The 14,542-nt window shown below is 61.5% G+C and overlaps 1 protein-coding gene and 1 long non-coding RNA gene across 3 annotated transcripts; one reads left to right on the plus strand and one right to left on the minus strand.

The window, feature by feature from the left end:
- Positions 1-750: 750 nt before the first annotated feature.
- LOC119249200 (uncharacterized) lies at positions 751-14,280 on the minus strand. Of its 2 annotated transcripts, XR_005126099.1 has the most exons (5): positions 14,251-14,280; positions 2,430-2,724; positions 2,189-2,272; positions 1,711-1,852; positions 751-1,214 (listed from the first exon to the last, which is right to left on the minus strand). It is a non-coding gene; the product is annotated as an uncharacterized LOC119249200 (long non-coding RNA). The 2 variants fall into 2 exon arrangements; XR_005126098.2 differs by having other exon boundaries at positions 751-1,852.
- Positions 3,454-9,989, plus strand: HTR5A (5-hydroxytryptamine receptor 5A). Its single transcript, XM_037516333.1, has 3 exons — positions 3,454-4,197; positions 9,241-9,587; positions 9,968-9,989. The coding sequence occupies exons 1-2, from the start codon at positions 3,454-3,456 to the stop codon at positions 9,571-9,573; spliced, it is 1,077 nt and encodes a 358-aa protein (XP_037372230.1). The 3' UTR covers positions 9,574-9,587; positions 9,968-9,989.
- Positions 14,281-14,542: the final 262 nt, after the last annotated feature.

The raw sequence follows: 14,542 nt of genomic DNA on the forward strand, positions 1-14,542 counted from the left end.
TCCCGCCCCGCTGCCGGAGCGGGCAGAGCTGGGCACCGCGGGGAGGGCCAGGCTGCGGGTGCTCACTTGCCCCCGTCTCTGCGGCGGGCCCTTCCTCTTCACGTGCTCGGCTGCTGACCCACCCCGTCTCGAGGGCGGGCCTCAAAACTTTGGGCCACAGTCTCACCTCCCCATCACCTAGTGTCTCACGCTCAGGTGCTGGACCCTCCCCTGGGTGTCGTGCTTCTGCGCAGGGACGTGGCTTCCCTGAACCCTGGGGCCTGTGCCCTGCCACCCTCTCATCGGCGTCACCATAAAATCTACATCATCTTCTCCCGCGAGAGGCACATCAGGCGGGTAATGTTTGCCAGTCTAAGTAAGGCCCACGGGGGAGGCTGCTGTGCCTCCTCCTGCCCCCAGGTACAGTCAGAGCGGGCTTCTTGGGAGTGAGGGCACCCAAGTGCCAGCTCGCGCACGCCTCTCGCCTTGGTGGGGGTGGGGGGGGCTGCGCTGTGGTGATTTCCCTCCACTCTGGAAGGCGCACACTGCGTGCCCCGGGTCACTGGCCCCCACACCTCCCGACGCTGCCCCTCCTGAGTCTGCCCTGGTCTACTTCCCACCCTCCGAAAAACACGTGTTATCCAGGAGATCAGACGTGGTCACCCAGCGCCTCAGGCCGGGGCGGCGCTCTGGCGAGTGGCCAAGACAGCACCCTTTGGGGACTTTGGTCTCAGAACTACTGAGTGCCCCAAAGAGCTCACATGACTTCTATCTACTTAGTTACTGGGACATAAATTTAAATGGAGAACTTCTAAACACATTTGTGTATTCATCTGCTAAAAGTAAAAACAAATCCACGACATAAATGCCATCTTTGTGAAGAAGAGCTAGTTTCCACAACAAAAGGGGGGGCGTTACGTAGCATTTTTCACAACTCTCGAGACAGCTGGCATCTCAGGATCTGTGTGGCATCTCTGTTGTTGTGACCGGTCACTTCGTTTCATTTAATGAAGGAAACCTGACCGTACAGAGAGAGGCGGCTAGAAAGGGAGGGCAAACCAAGCACCGTCTCAGGTAGTTCCGGCTCTCCAACACGGGGCTCTTCCTTCAAGGCGCGCTGCAGTGCGGAATCGGGACTCATATCGCCGGTGTTCGTGCTCTCGCTTAAAGGCCACTCGTCTGCTTTGCCCTTGAAATGGGGCTCTTGTCCACGTGGGGTTTTGTAGCATCACACCCTGTTCATTTAGATAATACTGGCTCACTTACTCACACAGACCTCCCAGACACTGGCATATTTCATCAGATAACATCAAGAAGATCACACCGGCCACTATCGCCACCGCAAGGACCTGCGGGCGTGGGGAGCCATCGATGGCACAGTGGCAGTGGCAGACAGGAGTTTTCAAAAATTCTAATTTTCACTTGAAGTCTCAATTTTTTTCTAGGCAACCAACACTATCCACTGTTTTCCTCGAAATGGGGGCTCATTTCATTCACTTTTGAGAAGATGTTTGCCAAATACCCAAGGCTGAGTAATGATATTTTAGCTATCATCACTTCCTTTGTGTAAAAAGTGTTTAATTTAAAAAGCAGCTAATGCCACTCACATCTTAATCACACCAGTGTTTTTTCCCAGTGCATCTTATAAAGGGCGTAAGTGTATCTTCTAGTTTGTTACAGAGAATTAACAAAACGTGTCTTCGAAGGTCAAGATGAACAGTATTTGCTCACTTTGCTGCTTCCTTAGGATAGTCTTCCGTGGGGACGTGCCCTTCCTGTGGGTGCGTGGCCGCGCGGCTGCCGCTGACGGACGCTACTGTTTCCAGCCAGCGCTCTTACCGGTGGTCAGGTGCCCACAGCTTACCCGCTATCACTTTTGCCCCGTCAGTGAGGACGCCCACAGAGTGAAAAAAGCAAACAATATGTTAATACGATGATAAAAGAAGTGCTGACCTTAGCGATGCCTTTCAGGATCTCCGTGGAGCCCTCCCGCAGCCTTCCTGCAGGCGTGCGGCCCGCCCAGAGCCCTTCTTCCCAAAGAGGTGGCTTCAGGGCTTACCTCTCATTCTGGCTGATTCTAAGTGAGCACGAGGGACCCTCTTGGCCAGAGCCCCACGTGGCCAGGCCACGCAGGCAGCACCAGTGCTGTCTTAAAGGGGCGCCTGGAGAGGTGGTTCTGGGGGCCCCACGTTCATGTGTGCCGACTTACCAGCATGTTCCAACAGGTGTTTGCCTCTGGGCTCCAGCGGCGTGTTCCCTCTCTTCGGCTCCTTCTCCTGGTGTTTGTTTTATCCTGTTTGAAACAATCATGTACAAAGCCACGTTTCCATCAATCGTTTTCAAACAGCAGTTTCCGATGAAATCTGCGGCCGCCCAAAGACCTCCCGACACCTGTGGCGCGCGGGCGGGTTCTACGGCAGCCGCCCCCGAGGGCCCTGTCCCCGCCTCACCTGGCTCTGTCGCGTGTGAGGGCTTCAAGTGTGGCTTCTGGACGGGAGCTTCTGGTGTCTTGCCCAGCACTATGGACTGAGCGTGTGGCTGTTCACGCGTCTGGACGGGGCTAAATGCCGCCCCCTTTCTCAAGTGAGATGGCGCTTTTGTAACAACTTGGATGGACATCTTGCCTTCACGGGACGCAAACTGAATAGGGCCCGCAGGAAAGACTGCACTTTCTTCATGATTCTGGGGAAAGGTTTTACCTCCGGCCCCTCCAGGGACAGAGCCATGGCTCTCCCGCCTTCTCCCCTGAAAGGAAAACGGCCTTTAGGGGAAACGCTGGGGGCTGTGTAAGCAGCAGCTGCTCTTTCCCAGACAGGCCCTTGGACAAAGTGCGAGCAGCGGCGCGGGGCTGGGAACGCGCTCAGGTGCCCAGGCCCCCGGCAGGATGTGGCGGGGTGGCCTGGTGAACGAGGTTAACCGGCAAACTCGCTTCCAGCCGGGAGCCCGCGCCGGGGAGCGGCCCACGGGGGTCCAGCACCGCGGACAGCGCCGGGAGGGCCGGGGCCGGCGGGGCGGGCGCGCGGCAGCACCGGGGCCAGCGCCAGGGCCGCGCGCAGGTGGGGGGCGGGGGGCGGGGGTCCTGTCAGCTGACGCCTGACGTAGGCAGGAGCCCCGCCGCGAGACAGGTCTGCGGGCGCGCAGGGAGGGCGGGCGCAGGGAGGGCGGGCGCAGGGGGGCGGGCCGGGGCCGGGCTCGCCTCCGTCCGGCGAGCCGAGGCGGCCGCGCGCGCCTGGAGGGGCGGCCGGAGGGCGCGAGCCGCGGCGCTGACGCACCAGCCTCTCCGGGGGCGCGCCCGGGCCCGCGCCTCCCCGACTGCTCCGGCTCCGGCTCCGGGGGACGCGGCTGCTCCGGCCGGGGCGAGGCGGCCGGCATGTGACAGCCGGGGGGCCCGCCCTGCGCCCCGACCCCTCGCCGCGCGCCGCCCGGAGCGCCCCCCCCCCCGCCCCGCCCCGGCCGCGGGGTCCCCGCGCCGCCATGGACTTCCCCATGAACCTGACCTACCTGCCCTCCGCCGCGCCCTCCCCGGAGGCCGCCAACGGCAGCAGCCTGGGCGCGGGCGGCGCGCGCCCCGGGCACCCGCTGCTGTCCGTCTCCGGGGTCCTGCTGCTGACCTTCCTCGGCGTGCTCGTGGCGGCCACCTTCGCCTGGAACGTGCTGGTGCTGGCCACCATCCTCCGCGTGCGCACCTTCCACCGCGTGCCGCACAACCTGGTGGCGTCCATGGCCGTCGCGGACGTGCTGGTGGCGGCGCTGGTCATGCCGCTGAGCCTGGTGCACGAGCTGTCGGGGCGGCGCTGGCACCTGGGCCGCCGCCTGTGCCAGCTGTGGATCGCGTGCGACGTGCTGTGCTGCACCGCCAGCATCTGGAACGTGATGGCCATCGCGCTGGACCGCTACTGGTCCATCACCCGCCACCTGGAGTACACGCTGCGCACCCGCCGGCGCGCGGCCAAGGCGATGATCGCGCTCACGTGGGCGCTGTCCGCGGTCATCTCGCTGGCGCCGCTGCTCTTCGGCTGGGGCGAGACGTACTCGGAGCGCAGCGGCGCGTGCCAGGTGAGCCGCGCGCCCTCCTACGCCGTCTTCTCCACGGTGGGCGCCTTCTTCCTGCCGCTGTGCGTCGTGGTCTTCGTCTACTGGAAGATCTACAAGGCGGCCAAGTCCCGCGGCGGCTTCAGGAAGCTCAACAGCGTCGCGCCGCTGGCGGGGCCCGCGCAGGTGGGTGCCGCGCCGACCGCGCCCCAGAGCGCGCCTCCCGGGCCCCTCGGGGTGGGGGACGCTGCCCCTTTTGCGTTTCGTTTCGTTTCGTTCTTTTAGCGGGGAAGGGAGAGGAAGAGCTGGACAGCGCGGGCGCGCGTCGGGGCGCGCGGGGGCAGCGCTGGGCACCGGCGCGCGCCGCAGCGGAGCCACGGACGGGCCGTCTCGGGGGCTGCCTGGGTAACACCGGGGGTCTGCACGCCGCGCTGCGATCCCGTTTCACTCGGAAATTCTGGGGGTCTGCAGCGTCCCTGACGCCACGCTGGCTGGCGGGGCTCGCCGCAGGGGGAGGGTGCAGGGAAGAGGGTGGCTGGCGCAGGGGCCTGGCGCAGACCGAGCAGATGGAGGTTTCAGCCCAGTCTGGTGCTGTGCAAATCATGGCAGCTAAATTTGCAAAATATGGTGTCTCCCGGGTGACTGTCACTCTGCAGCTTCCTTTTCTCCTGATTTAGGGGGGAAAGAAGGGGTTTACACCCACCCCCAAGCCGGCGTCTGCTGGCTGCTCCTCTGCCCGGGCGCCCCTTCAGGTCTCCCCCCACCCAGCCAGGCTGTGCGCGCAGCTAAGGACCACTTATCTGCCCCCCACACACCCCGGCAGAGCTCCCGGAGGAAGTGGAAAGCCCCAGCAGACCATCCCCAGCTCCTGCGGGCGCGTTACGTGCACCACAAGCACCGCGGCAACGATGCAGCTGCCTCATCTCCCACCCACACATGGCTGCAGGCGTCAACGCCTGAATGTCTGTCCCCTGATTCCAAGAGCCAGGGAACTGAATTGAGCCTAATTTACATCTTTAAGGGCTGCCGGGAATCTCCGCAGCCCCTGCGGCTGTTACTGGGTCTGGGCAGCTGAGCACAGGTTTGGAGCAGGGGGTTACAGAAGGACACGCCGCCATCTTTGCCCCCGAGGAGTTGAGGGAGGGAGGGAGGGAGGGAGGCAAATCCCCGCTGGCAGCTCCAGGCTGTCTTTCTAGGGTCGGGAACAAAATGTGACCCCAGCCAGCCCCGCAGACTCGGAGCCAGAGGTACCACCGACGGACAACATCAAGCTGGGATTTGGCGCGGGGGGAAGTAAAAATTCTGCTAGGGGTGAGGACACTTCAGTCACAGACACACGCACGGAGCTTCTCCTCCGCTGCCTGGGGACTTGCGTGAGCGTCGGTGGCGCCGGCCAGGGCCAGCCAGTGCTTGGGGCGCGTGCACGGGCTTACGTGGGAGGGGGTGCCCCCAGGAGGGGCGGCGTGGCTCCATCAGCGTGAGCCAACCCGCGGGAAAACTCCGTGGTTTTGGCTAGCAACAGGGCTGCGCTGTGCACGACACAGGACTCGAGGCTGACGAGAAGCCCGGAGGCAGGCGCGCCGACTGAGTGACGTGCTGCCTGCAATTTCTCTGCGGCAGGGAGGGAAAACCCTGATTGCTAAAGGAAAGGGTGGGTTCCCACAGCAGGACTTCTTTCCAGGTGCTGTGTTTTTGAGCTGATCCATCCGGATCACGGCCCAGAATCTTCGTATTTGCACAAGAAGACAGAGAACGCTTGTCTGGGAAGAGTCAGTGAGGACTCAGGCAGATCAGCCTCTCTGTCTGCGGTGCTTGGCCCCAAAGGGTCTAGGAGCACTGGGAGCTGGGAGCAGTGTCGGGAACGACACGGGGTGTTCGTGTCGACTCAGCCATAATCTGTGTCAGCGTGTGAGGCAGCAGCCACGACCCCCCGGGGGAAGCGTCGACCTGTTACACTCGTAGATCTGGGCAGAAGCTAAAGTGTCCTCCTGACAGGGGTCATGAGACCCAGTCACCACCGGGCAATGAGGTTATTCGAGCCCCGCTGCTTGAATGTGTCTGTTTAATACGGTCAGCTCTCCCGCCAGTCTTTGGACGGCACACAGCCACAGGTGTCTTTCATACCCTCTTTCGGCATCTGCTGTAATCAATCTTTCTGTTCTTTTTTTTTTTTTGTAAGTTGGTCTGTTTTCCTTTTCAGACAAATTAAAAAATCGAGGCTGAGGGCTTGGCTGTTCCGTGGTGGGGGCAGGATGGTCCTTACAGTTATATAAACCAGGACGCTGTCTCGTCCTTCAACTGTTACTGGAGACGGCTCCCCCTTGGAGGTTTACCAGGCTTGGAGCAGGGGGCTTTGGCCAGGGGTGATTGAGATTTCCCCAGGAGACACGTCACTGGACAGACTTTAGAGAGCTGTCGTTTCGATCTTGAACCAACACGGGATTTGATTCTTTCCAGGATTTTCCTATTGGCAGCATTTACAGATTTCCTACCCTCGCTCCCAAACCTTGGAGCGCGAGGTCTTTCTGGATGTTTTATCTAGAAAGCGCCCTCTTATATTGATTTCTAGCTTATTTGCTTTCTAAGGATGCCTGGAAAGGTGTAGCCCCTTATTGGGGATCTTCTAAATTGGTAATTTCACATTGCAATTTTTTTATTAAATTTCCTGGATTCGGGTTTGCGCCCATTTACAGCAGGGCTGGGCAACGCTCCATACCCCGGGCGTCGAAGCGCGCCAGCGTGCTGCTGAAAGTTTCTCCAGTCTATTTTCTCTCTTTATTTAGTTTAAAATTTTGAATCTTTGTCAAATCATCTCTTAAAAGAAAGGCTCCTGAAATGGCTTTCATGTCATGAATCCTACGTTTTTATGCTTTAAAATGTTCCCAGATGGGTTACAGAACTCTTTGTATCCCTATAAATATTTCCCTCATCTGAGGGGGATTTCAATTAATTTAACTAGTTAGTACAAATCTGTAGTCCATGATAAGAAGAATTTTGTTTAATTTTCTAGCAAAATTCTAAATTTTATAATAATTGTCCTCTTCTCCCTGAAGTTTGGGGAAATTTCTTAATTATAACCATTTTCTGGTGAAAACCCTGAGGAAAGGAGAGTTTATTCAGGAGGTGACATAAGCCTGAACAGAGGACAGGACACCTAGACTTGCACGGCAGGTAGGCGGGGGGTCGACGCATCGCAGCTGGAGAGCCGTGTCTCGGCTTTCCGAGCCGGTGCAGACGCTGGCTGCTAACTGCTTGGTGTCTGACTCGAATTCTTCCAGAACTTCTCTGACATCTGTTCATTGGATGTTGACTTGTCAGAAATTCCTAAGTGAAAAATGTAGGGGTGAGCCTGGGTCAAGAGAAGCGCAGGAGCTGGGGTAGAATGCGACTTAAAACAGAAAAACAGAAATTCTTCAGGGAGAGAGCTGAGGCTTTGACTTAGATAAATCGTGCCCCCCAGAGAGGCCGCGGAGGTAGCCAGCCCAGCCGTCTAGGAGCGTGTCTGAGGGCGCCCAGAAAGAGGCTGAGGGGGGACCTGACCGCAGCGCAGCAGCCAGGGCGCTGGGAGGCGGCGGGAGGGGCCCTGCCAGGACCCCAGCACGGCCTGTCACTGTCCCCTCGGTCACACCCTCGCCGTCCTCAGGCTCAGCCTTCGGGCTGGGACTGGACCAGAAGCCAATCACACCGGTGCCCGACAGGCCCTGCCTTTTAACCTGCAGCAGAACAACAACAGGCTTTCCAGGACAAAACAAACCTCACAATTTGTTTCCCTTAGACCGGCAACTGCGAAAGCCAAGCCGGCAGCGGGAGAGTAAGGCGGGCGACGGCACAAAAAGCATCTGGCAAGCAGCACCCTCCGGGACACGGCGCCAGCCCCACAGGCGGAGACCAGCCAGGCGCGCGCGCTCCTGCCGCTCAGCCCCGGCTCACGGGCGTCTGCTGTGAGACGGTCCAGGGGCTCCTTCCTGAGAACCCGGGGTGGGGGGGAGCCCTGGGAGGCTCCAGCTCAGACACCCAAGGGCAGGGCTCGGCAGCTCTTGCGTCCCTTCACCGGGACAGGCTCGAGGGAAGGGCTGCCGGGAACTGCTCTGTAGCCCGCAGGTTCTTCCCCCGTTTTACAGAAACTCTTGAACCCTACATGTCCACGTCGGCCACACACCAGCACGGCCAGCCAGCTGTGACAGCGCAGCTGGTGGGGTCCACCCAACGCGGCAGCCCCAGGTCGCGGCTCAGGGTCGCCCACAACCGGGTGCTGTCAGGGTCAGGCGCTAGGAAGAAAATGCCCCTCAGAACAGAACCCCCACGAGACAACAGAACCCCACAAATAGACCGAGCTCAGGGTGCAGCTCACCCTTGATGGCAAGTGGCCTTGGGCTGGGCTGGGCTCCATGGGGGCTCCCGGGGGCTGCGGGCTCTGCTCCGCGCACAGCTCAGCGGGCCGCGGGGTGGCGGGGGCAGGGCAGGATGCCAGTCTCAGAAGCCGGGCAGTGCGGCTGTGAGCCTGCGAGCCCCGCCTTGGACAGCGAGCCGTCTGGAGTCCCACCTATGCCCGCTGTGCCGCAGAGAATCCAGGGGTGCTTCCCACCCCGAGGGAGCTGCGTGCTGGGAGGCAGGAGGGCACCGGCAGCTGAAGTTTCGGGGCCAGGATCCTTCCATCGCCGGGAAGGGGGTGCCATTTTAAGGCGGAGCTTCAGTAAGAGAATGAATGGGTTCCCCATGTCGTTGGGGCTAAGAAGTGAAACTAAATATTGTGCTTCCATGCCTGGGGCTGCAGTCCCAGCTGGCACTGAGCAAACGGGGGCCGTGACCTCGATCCCGCCTGGAGGGGGGCTGGGGCGCAGGGAAGATTGGCACTGCCTGCCACAGGCGCTGCAGGGACCCGGGGTGACAGGCTCTTGCTGCCACGCCTGCGACCTCTGTAACTGTGCGACAGTTGCTGCTCCACTACTTTTCAAATAAGGGGCAGGAAGCCCATGCCCGGGGTGCAATGACCGCCCGCCGCTGCCATGCCCGCAGCGAGTCCCACTCGTGCCTGTTCTAGATGACAGCCCAGTCGGGCCCCAGACGGGCAGAAAGAGATCGGCAAGTGGGTCCTACGTCGGGGCTCGACAGTGCGCTGCTGCCCCTTCCCCACACTGTACCATCCAGGGCTTGCTCTGGAAGTGGAGGTGCAGGCCCCACCCCCGCAGGCCTGGGGCGTCTCCTCACAGCCTCTGTTCTCTCCTCCAGGCGAAGGGCGCCGCCCAGCCGGCCCAGACCCTGTTCACTGCCCGGACGGCCACGGTCACCTTCCACACCGAAGGGGACACGTGGCGGGAGCAGAAGGAGCAGAGGGCGGCCCTCATGGTGGGCATCCTCATCGGGGTGTTTGTGCTCTGCTGGATCCCCTTCTTCAGCACGGAGCTCATCGGCCCCCTCTGCTCCTGCGACGTCCCTGCCATCTGGAAGAGCATCTTCCTCTGGCTGGGCTACTCCAACTCCCTCTTCAACCCCCTCATCTACACGGCTTTCAACAAGACCTACAGCAGCGCCTTCAAGAGCTTCTTTTCCAAGCAGCACTGAGCGCAGGCCATGGGGTGAGGCCCCTGGCCCCATACCTCCCTCCGCAAGACCCCAATGGCGTCGACCCCCCGCGCCAGATGGGAGACAGGCCTTTCAGGTCCTGCGGTGTCCGAATCAGCCCCCCTTCCGCGCCCCCAAGTGAGAGCCGCAGGCAGGGGAGGCTGTCCCTTACCTGTTGCTCCTCACGCTGAACCCATCAGCCACAGACTCTCCCACCAAGTGCCCTGTCCCACCAAAGTCCACTCCAGCGTGGCTATGGTCCTTGTCCCGAGCAGTCACACGAAGCAGGCGAAAGGGCAAGGGTAGCCAGTGTGAGCTGGCGTAGACGAACAGAAAGAGGGAAAATGGGACAGGGTCGGGGCGGGAAACTGTGACAGCGGCTTTTCTGGAACAGTCTTGTTTCAGGTATTCTGCTCTGTGCTCCTAACACTCATCGTGCTCACCTAAGGCTTAGCACCCAGTGCCATGCCCGGCATGTCAAGTCCACAGCTGCACCTGCAAGGCTGCGGATACGACTCGGGTTTGGTTTGTGGTGCACAAGTGTGCACACTCGTGCACACGCACACACACGCAGACACACACACACACTGTGCAGGCGGCAAATGTCCCACCTGGCTACTTACTCTGACTCACAGCCCGTCGACCTGGACAAACTAAGAGCCAAATCAAATAAAAATTAAAAAATTTAAATCAAATGAAAACCCTTCTATTGTGAAGCAACTACTCATAAAGGGCAGAAAAATCGACTGGCTCCTAGAGCCTGTCAGGCTGCTTATTGGCTGTGAGTTTCCTTGGGTCAGAATTGGCTCAAAGTGGCCAGGCCAGAGCCTCGTGCTTGGGTCACGGGACTGAAGGGCTCGGTCACGTGAAGGTGTCTGTGTCTTATATATATATATATATATATCTCATAACCAAGGGCTATCTAGACACATTAACCAAAAACACGCACTTTAAGAGGATGTGATTCATTTGCTAACTGCTGTTCTTTATCGCTACGTGAATGCCTGTTCTGAGACCACCGTCTGGAGAGAAACAGAACATGACAGACACGAGTCCGTCCTCTGTAAACCGATGCCTCTGTGTAACCAATGAGCCGCACAACTCAACTTACACGGTCTTAATAAAACCCAGGCCATTACCGAAACTTCAAAAAGTTCTTGGGCAATAAAACTGCCTAAGGTCTGCTATGTCCTTAATTTTTGAATGCATGGATTAAAAAATATGTATTGTCCTGATGTGTGAATTATGATAAACGTGTACTGTACCGTATCTAATAAATCATACCACAGTTCAAAATGGGAAATCCGCGTCCTGTGCTGCAGTTCTGTCCTGCGTTTACCGCAGAGATGGTCTAAATTCAAATGGGAGCAGACCAGGAACCACCACGCGCTGTGACGCCCTGGGACGTCCCATGACGTCACACAGGAGCACAAGAGGCGCTTCTGGCCTACATGCGCGTTGAGGCCAAGGTACAGGGGAATTTTCTTGGAAACTGTATTTATCACTTGAGAAGCGCAGCCACAAGCCCTTAAAACACAAACTCGTTGCTCCCACGAGTGCCGCCCCTCCTGCCCCAGGTAGTCAGGCGGGGGTGGGGGGGACCAGAGCAGCGACTCAGAGCCCCTGGCTGCCGGCGCCCCACTCAACAACACTCAGCCTCTGCCCTTGCTCACCCGCAGAGCTGGGAGGCACCGGGTAGCTGAGACGGGGACACCAGAGTTGCCATGGAAACTGGGCACTGCCCGGACGTGGACAGCAGGGGGCCACCGAGCTTCCAGGAAGGTGGAGACCGCCAGGCCCCAAGGGGCCCGAAGCCTCCAGTGGGGAGGGCCCCCCCAGAACCTGCCCTCCCAGCAGTGAGCGACCCGCAGAGACCACTCCCCATTATGAAAAGGCCTCCCTGGGGGCTGCGGGGTGAGTCTCAGGCTGTCACCACAACAGGGGAGCTGACCACAGGGTGCAGCAGACCTCTCCCCGCTGCTCCCCTCGGCAGAGCTGCCTTTGCTGCTCCACACTCTGTCTCTGGTGGATCCTCTCACCCCTGCACCTCTGGCCTGCACCCCAATTCTTCTATGTAAAAATAAGCCACGAAAACAGTTACAAAAGGAACCGCAAACCCTTCTTCCAACGCAGACCTCTCCGCCTTGCCCCTGCCCCCTTGCGGTGTGTATCAGTGAACCTGCCTTTCTGACCCCCGCGCCCTCTCTGGGCTGTCTTCCACCCGAGTCTCTGGCCAGCACCCCAATATTAGACCACGTCATTAGCTGCCCTCCCCCAAAGAAGGAAACACTCACATGGGAATTTGGACAAAGGACATCAGAATCAAGGGGAAAATGAAAGTCTTTTTTTTTCAAGTTCCAGGTATTTTATCTTCCTGCTCATGCGGTGTGACGTGTGCGCAGGACCCCACAGCCGCCTTCGGCACAGAAAGCTCAGGGATTCCCCCCCGCCCCCCACCCCCCAGCCACACCGACAGAGGGAGCCCGGCCCGGCGAGGAGAGCGTGTCGGCATCCTTCCCGGAACGCCGGCACCAGCCAAGATATACGCTGCACCTCTGGAGCCATCTAACCAGCACTTCTGGACCCAAATTCACGGCAGGCTGGAGGCCCTGGATGCGGGGCCGCGGCGCCAGCGTGGGTCGCAACACTGGGTGGGCCAAAAGCTGGGGCAGCCCCAGCGGCGGGAAGCCACCGGTGGGGATTTTCAGTGGGAACATTAGCATTTCCAAAGTCTGGCAGCACTGGGTTTTAAAATTATGCAAATTATGTAAATAAGAGGAAGATTTTAAATCCATCCAAAGCCACACCCCATGTCAGGTGAGGGCCCGCTCTGGGATTTTCCTCTCGCCGCCTCAGCTGCGGCGGAGCAGGTGCCTCGCTCTCCAGGCCGCGGCGCCAGGAAACAGTCACACCCCTCAGGAGCAGCCCCCGGCCGCAGAGCTGCCGTCCAGCCCCGGGGGGTGCAAGGCTGAGGTGACAGGCGGCTCTGATCCCCCGTGCAGGAAGCTCACCCACGCCACACGCACGCGTCGAGAAAGGCCGCCCTCCGCCCTTGGGCCGTGGTAAAGGCACACCTGACGCGATTTTGCTCGTCTGTGGCTTACAGACCGGTAAGATCTCGCCCTTTGAATCCCAATTTAAATACTACTGCGGTGTCTGAACACACACGTGCACATTAAATATGGCCGGTTCTTAGGTGAGCGGCGCGTTTGGAGCACAGAAGGGAGCTTTATAACGCAAACACAGCGGAAAGGACAAACTATTTACCCATGTAATGAGCCAAATCAGCAGACATTCCAGCAGCTCCGCGGCCACCGCAGACACTTGCCCTGACGTCACGTCTAAACGGAGCTGTGGTTGCCCCGGCGGCTTCTGGCCTTCGCGTGTCAGGTCACGACCGGTAACTTACATTTCACACAGCGGCATCGAATACGCGTGATGACCCCAGCTCTGCAGGAGAAGCCCGGTGGTTCCCGGCTGACCACAGGGCCGGCTCTCGGCAGCGGCCCTGACCTGCACGGCGCCTCCAGCAGGGGTGGGCGACCGGCGGCCGCCCGGCCGGGAAACTCGGCCCCGGGGGCACCTCCGCAGGCACAGGGTGCCGAGGCCCTTGTCGTAAAGACATCAAGGCTAGTGAAGGGCCGTGGCCCGCGTGCCGCAAGCTCCCGGGGAGGCCGGAGGGAAGGCGCCTGGCCGGGCTCCAGGGCGCGTGAGGTCAGGGTCGGGTCCCTGGAGCCGCCCGCCCGGTGCTCCACCTGCTGACTCGGAGTCAAGTGAAGGAAAGTGAAGCGAAGCTGCACACCGAGACAGCCGCCTCTCCTGCCCGCTCGCGTGGGCCGTGGCCGGCTCCGCACCCAGGGGAGGGAAACGAGCCCGGCCCCCCCAAGCCTGCTCTTCCCCCCTCTGACCTGGGCCTCCGGCCGGCCGCGGCTCCCGCCTCTCGGGGCTCCAGGCCTGGGTGGGAAACGCAACCTCAGGACCGAAACCTCCACCCGGCACGCGGCCTGCGGAGCCCGGGGCGGCTCCCCGAGACGAGGGAGCAGGAGTGGGGGGCTCTCTAGGGGGTCCCGCGTCTCCCACCGTCTCTCGGGGCCTCGGGGCCACACCGCGGGCGGCAGCTCGGGCTCCATCCCCGGCCGCGTCCTGGGGCCCGGCTGACCCGGCACCTGCCCCTCGCCCCGCAGCAGCCCCCCACCCCCGGCCTGTGTCTCCGGCGGGGGGGGTAGGGGGGGGCCCGCCCTTGTCTGTGTCCCCGACACGGACCTGGGGCACCTGGGGCGCCGGCACCCCCCTGCGGGCCCCACCCCGTCTGTCCCGGGGGCTGCGGCCGGCGGCGCCCCGAGTCCCCCGGAGCTGCCCCCAGACGCGGGGTGACCTGGCGCAGACGCGGAGGGGCGCGGGTGCCACCCCGGGGGGGCTTCTGCAGCCCAGCCCGTTTTCGGGTGATCACGCGCCCACCCCTCCGCGTGTCCACACCGGCCGGCGAGGCGTCGCCGGCAGCCCCGGTTCTGCGCCGCGGACGAGCCCCCGCCGCGCCCGCCCCCCGGGGCGCCGCCCCCCGCACCCCGCCGTGGCCCCGGGCTGGACGCGGCGTGTCCGAGCCCGCGCGGGACGAGCACGCCCGGGCCGGGGAGCTGCGGGCGCCGGCGCGGGCCCCGGGCGGGCAGCGCGTCCTACCGTGGCCCGACGGCCGGGCGGGCAGCCGAGGACTGGCCGAGCCGCGCCTCCCGGGGCCTTTATAGCGGCCGGGCCGGCCCCGCCCCCTTTCCCAGCAGCCCCGGGGGGCGGGGCCGGGGGCCCGGGGCATGCTGGGAGTCGTAGTCCCGGGGCTGGCGCCCCGTCGGTGCGCGCGCGGGCGCGTGGACTCCTGGAACTGTCAGTGGGGGCTAGTCCGGTCCCCAAGGATTTGGGGGTGTTGATGCCTGTCCCGAGCTGCGGCCGCCCGGCCTTCTTCCCGAGGCAGCGCTTT

The sequence above is a fragment of the Talpa occidentalis genome, unplaced genomic scaffold (genome assembly GCF_014898055.3).
Source record: "Talpa occidentalis isolate TD23 unplaced genomic scaffold, MPIMG_talOcc4v2.1, whole genome shotgun sequence".
NCBI classification, from domain to species: Eukaryota; Metazoa; Chordata; class Mammalia; order Eulipotyphla; family Talpidae; genus Talpa; species Talpa occidentalis.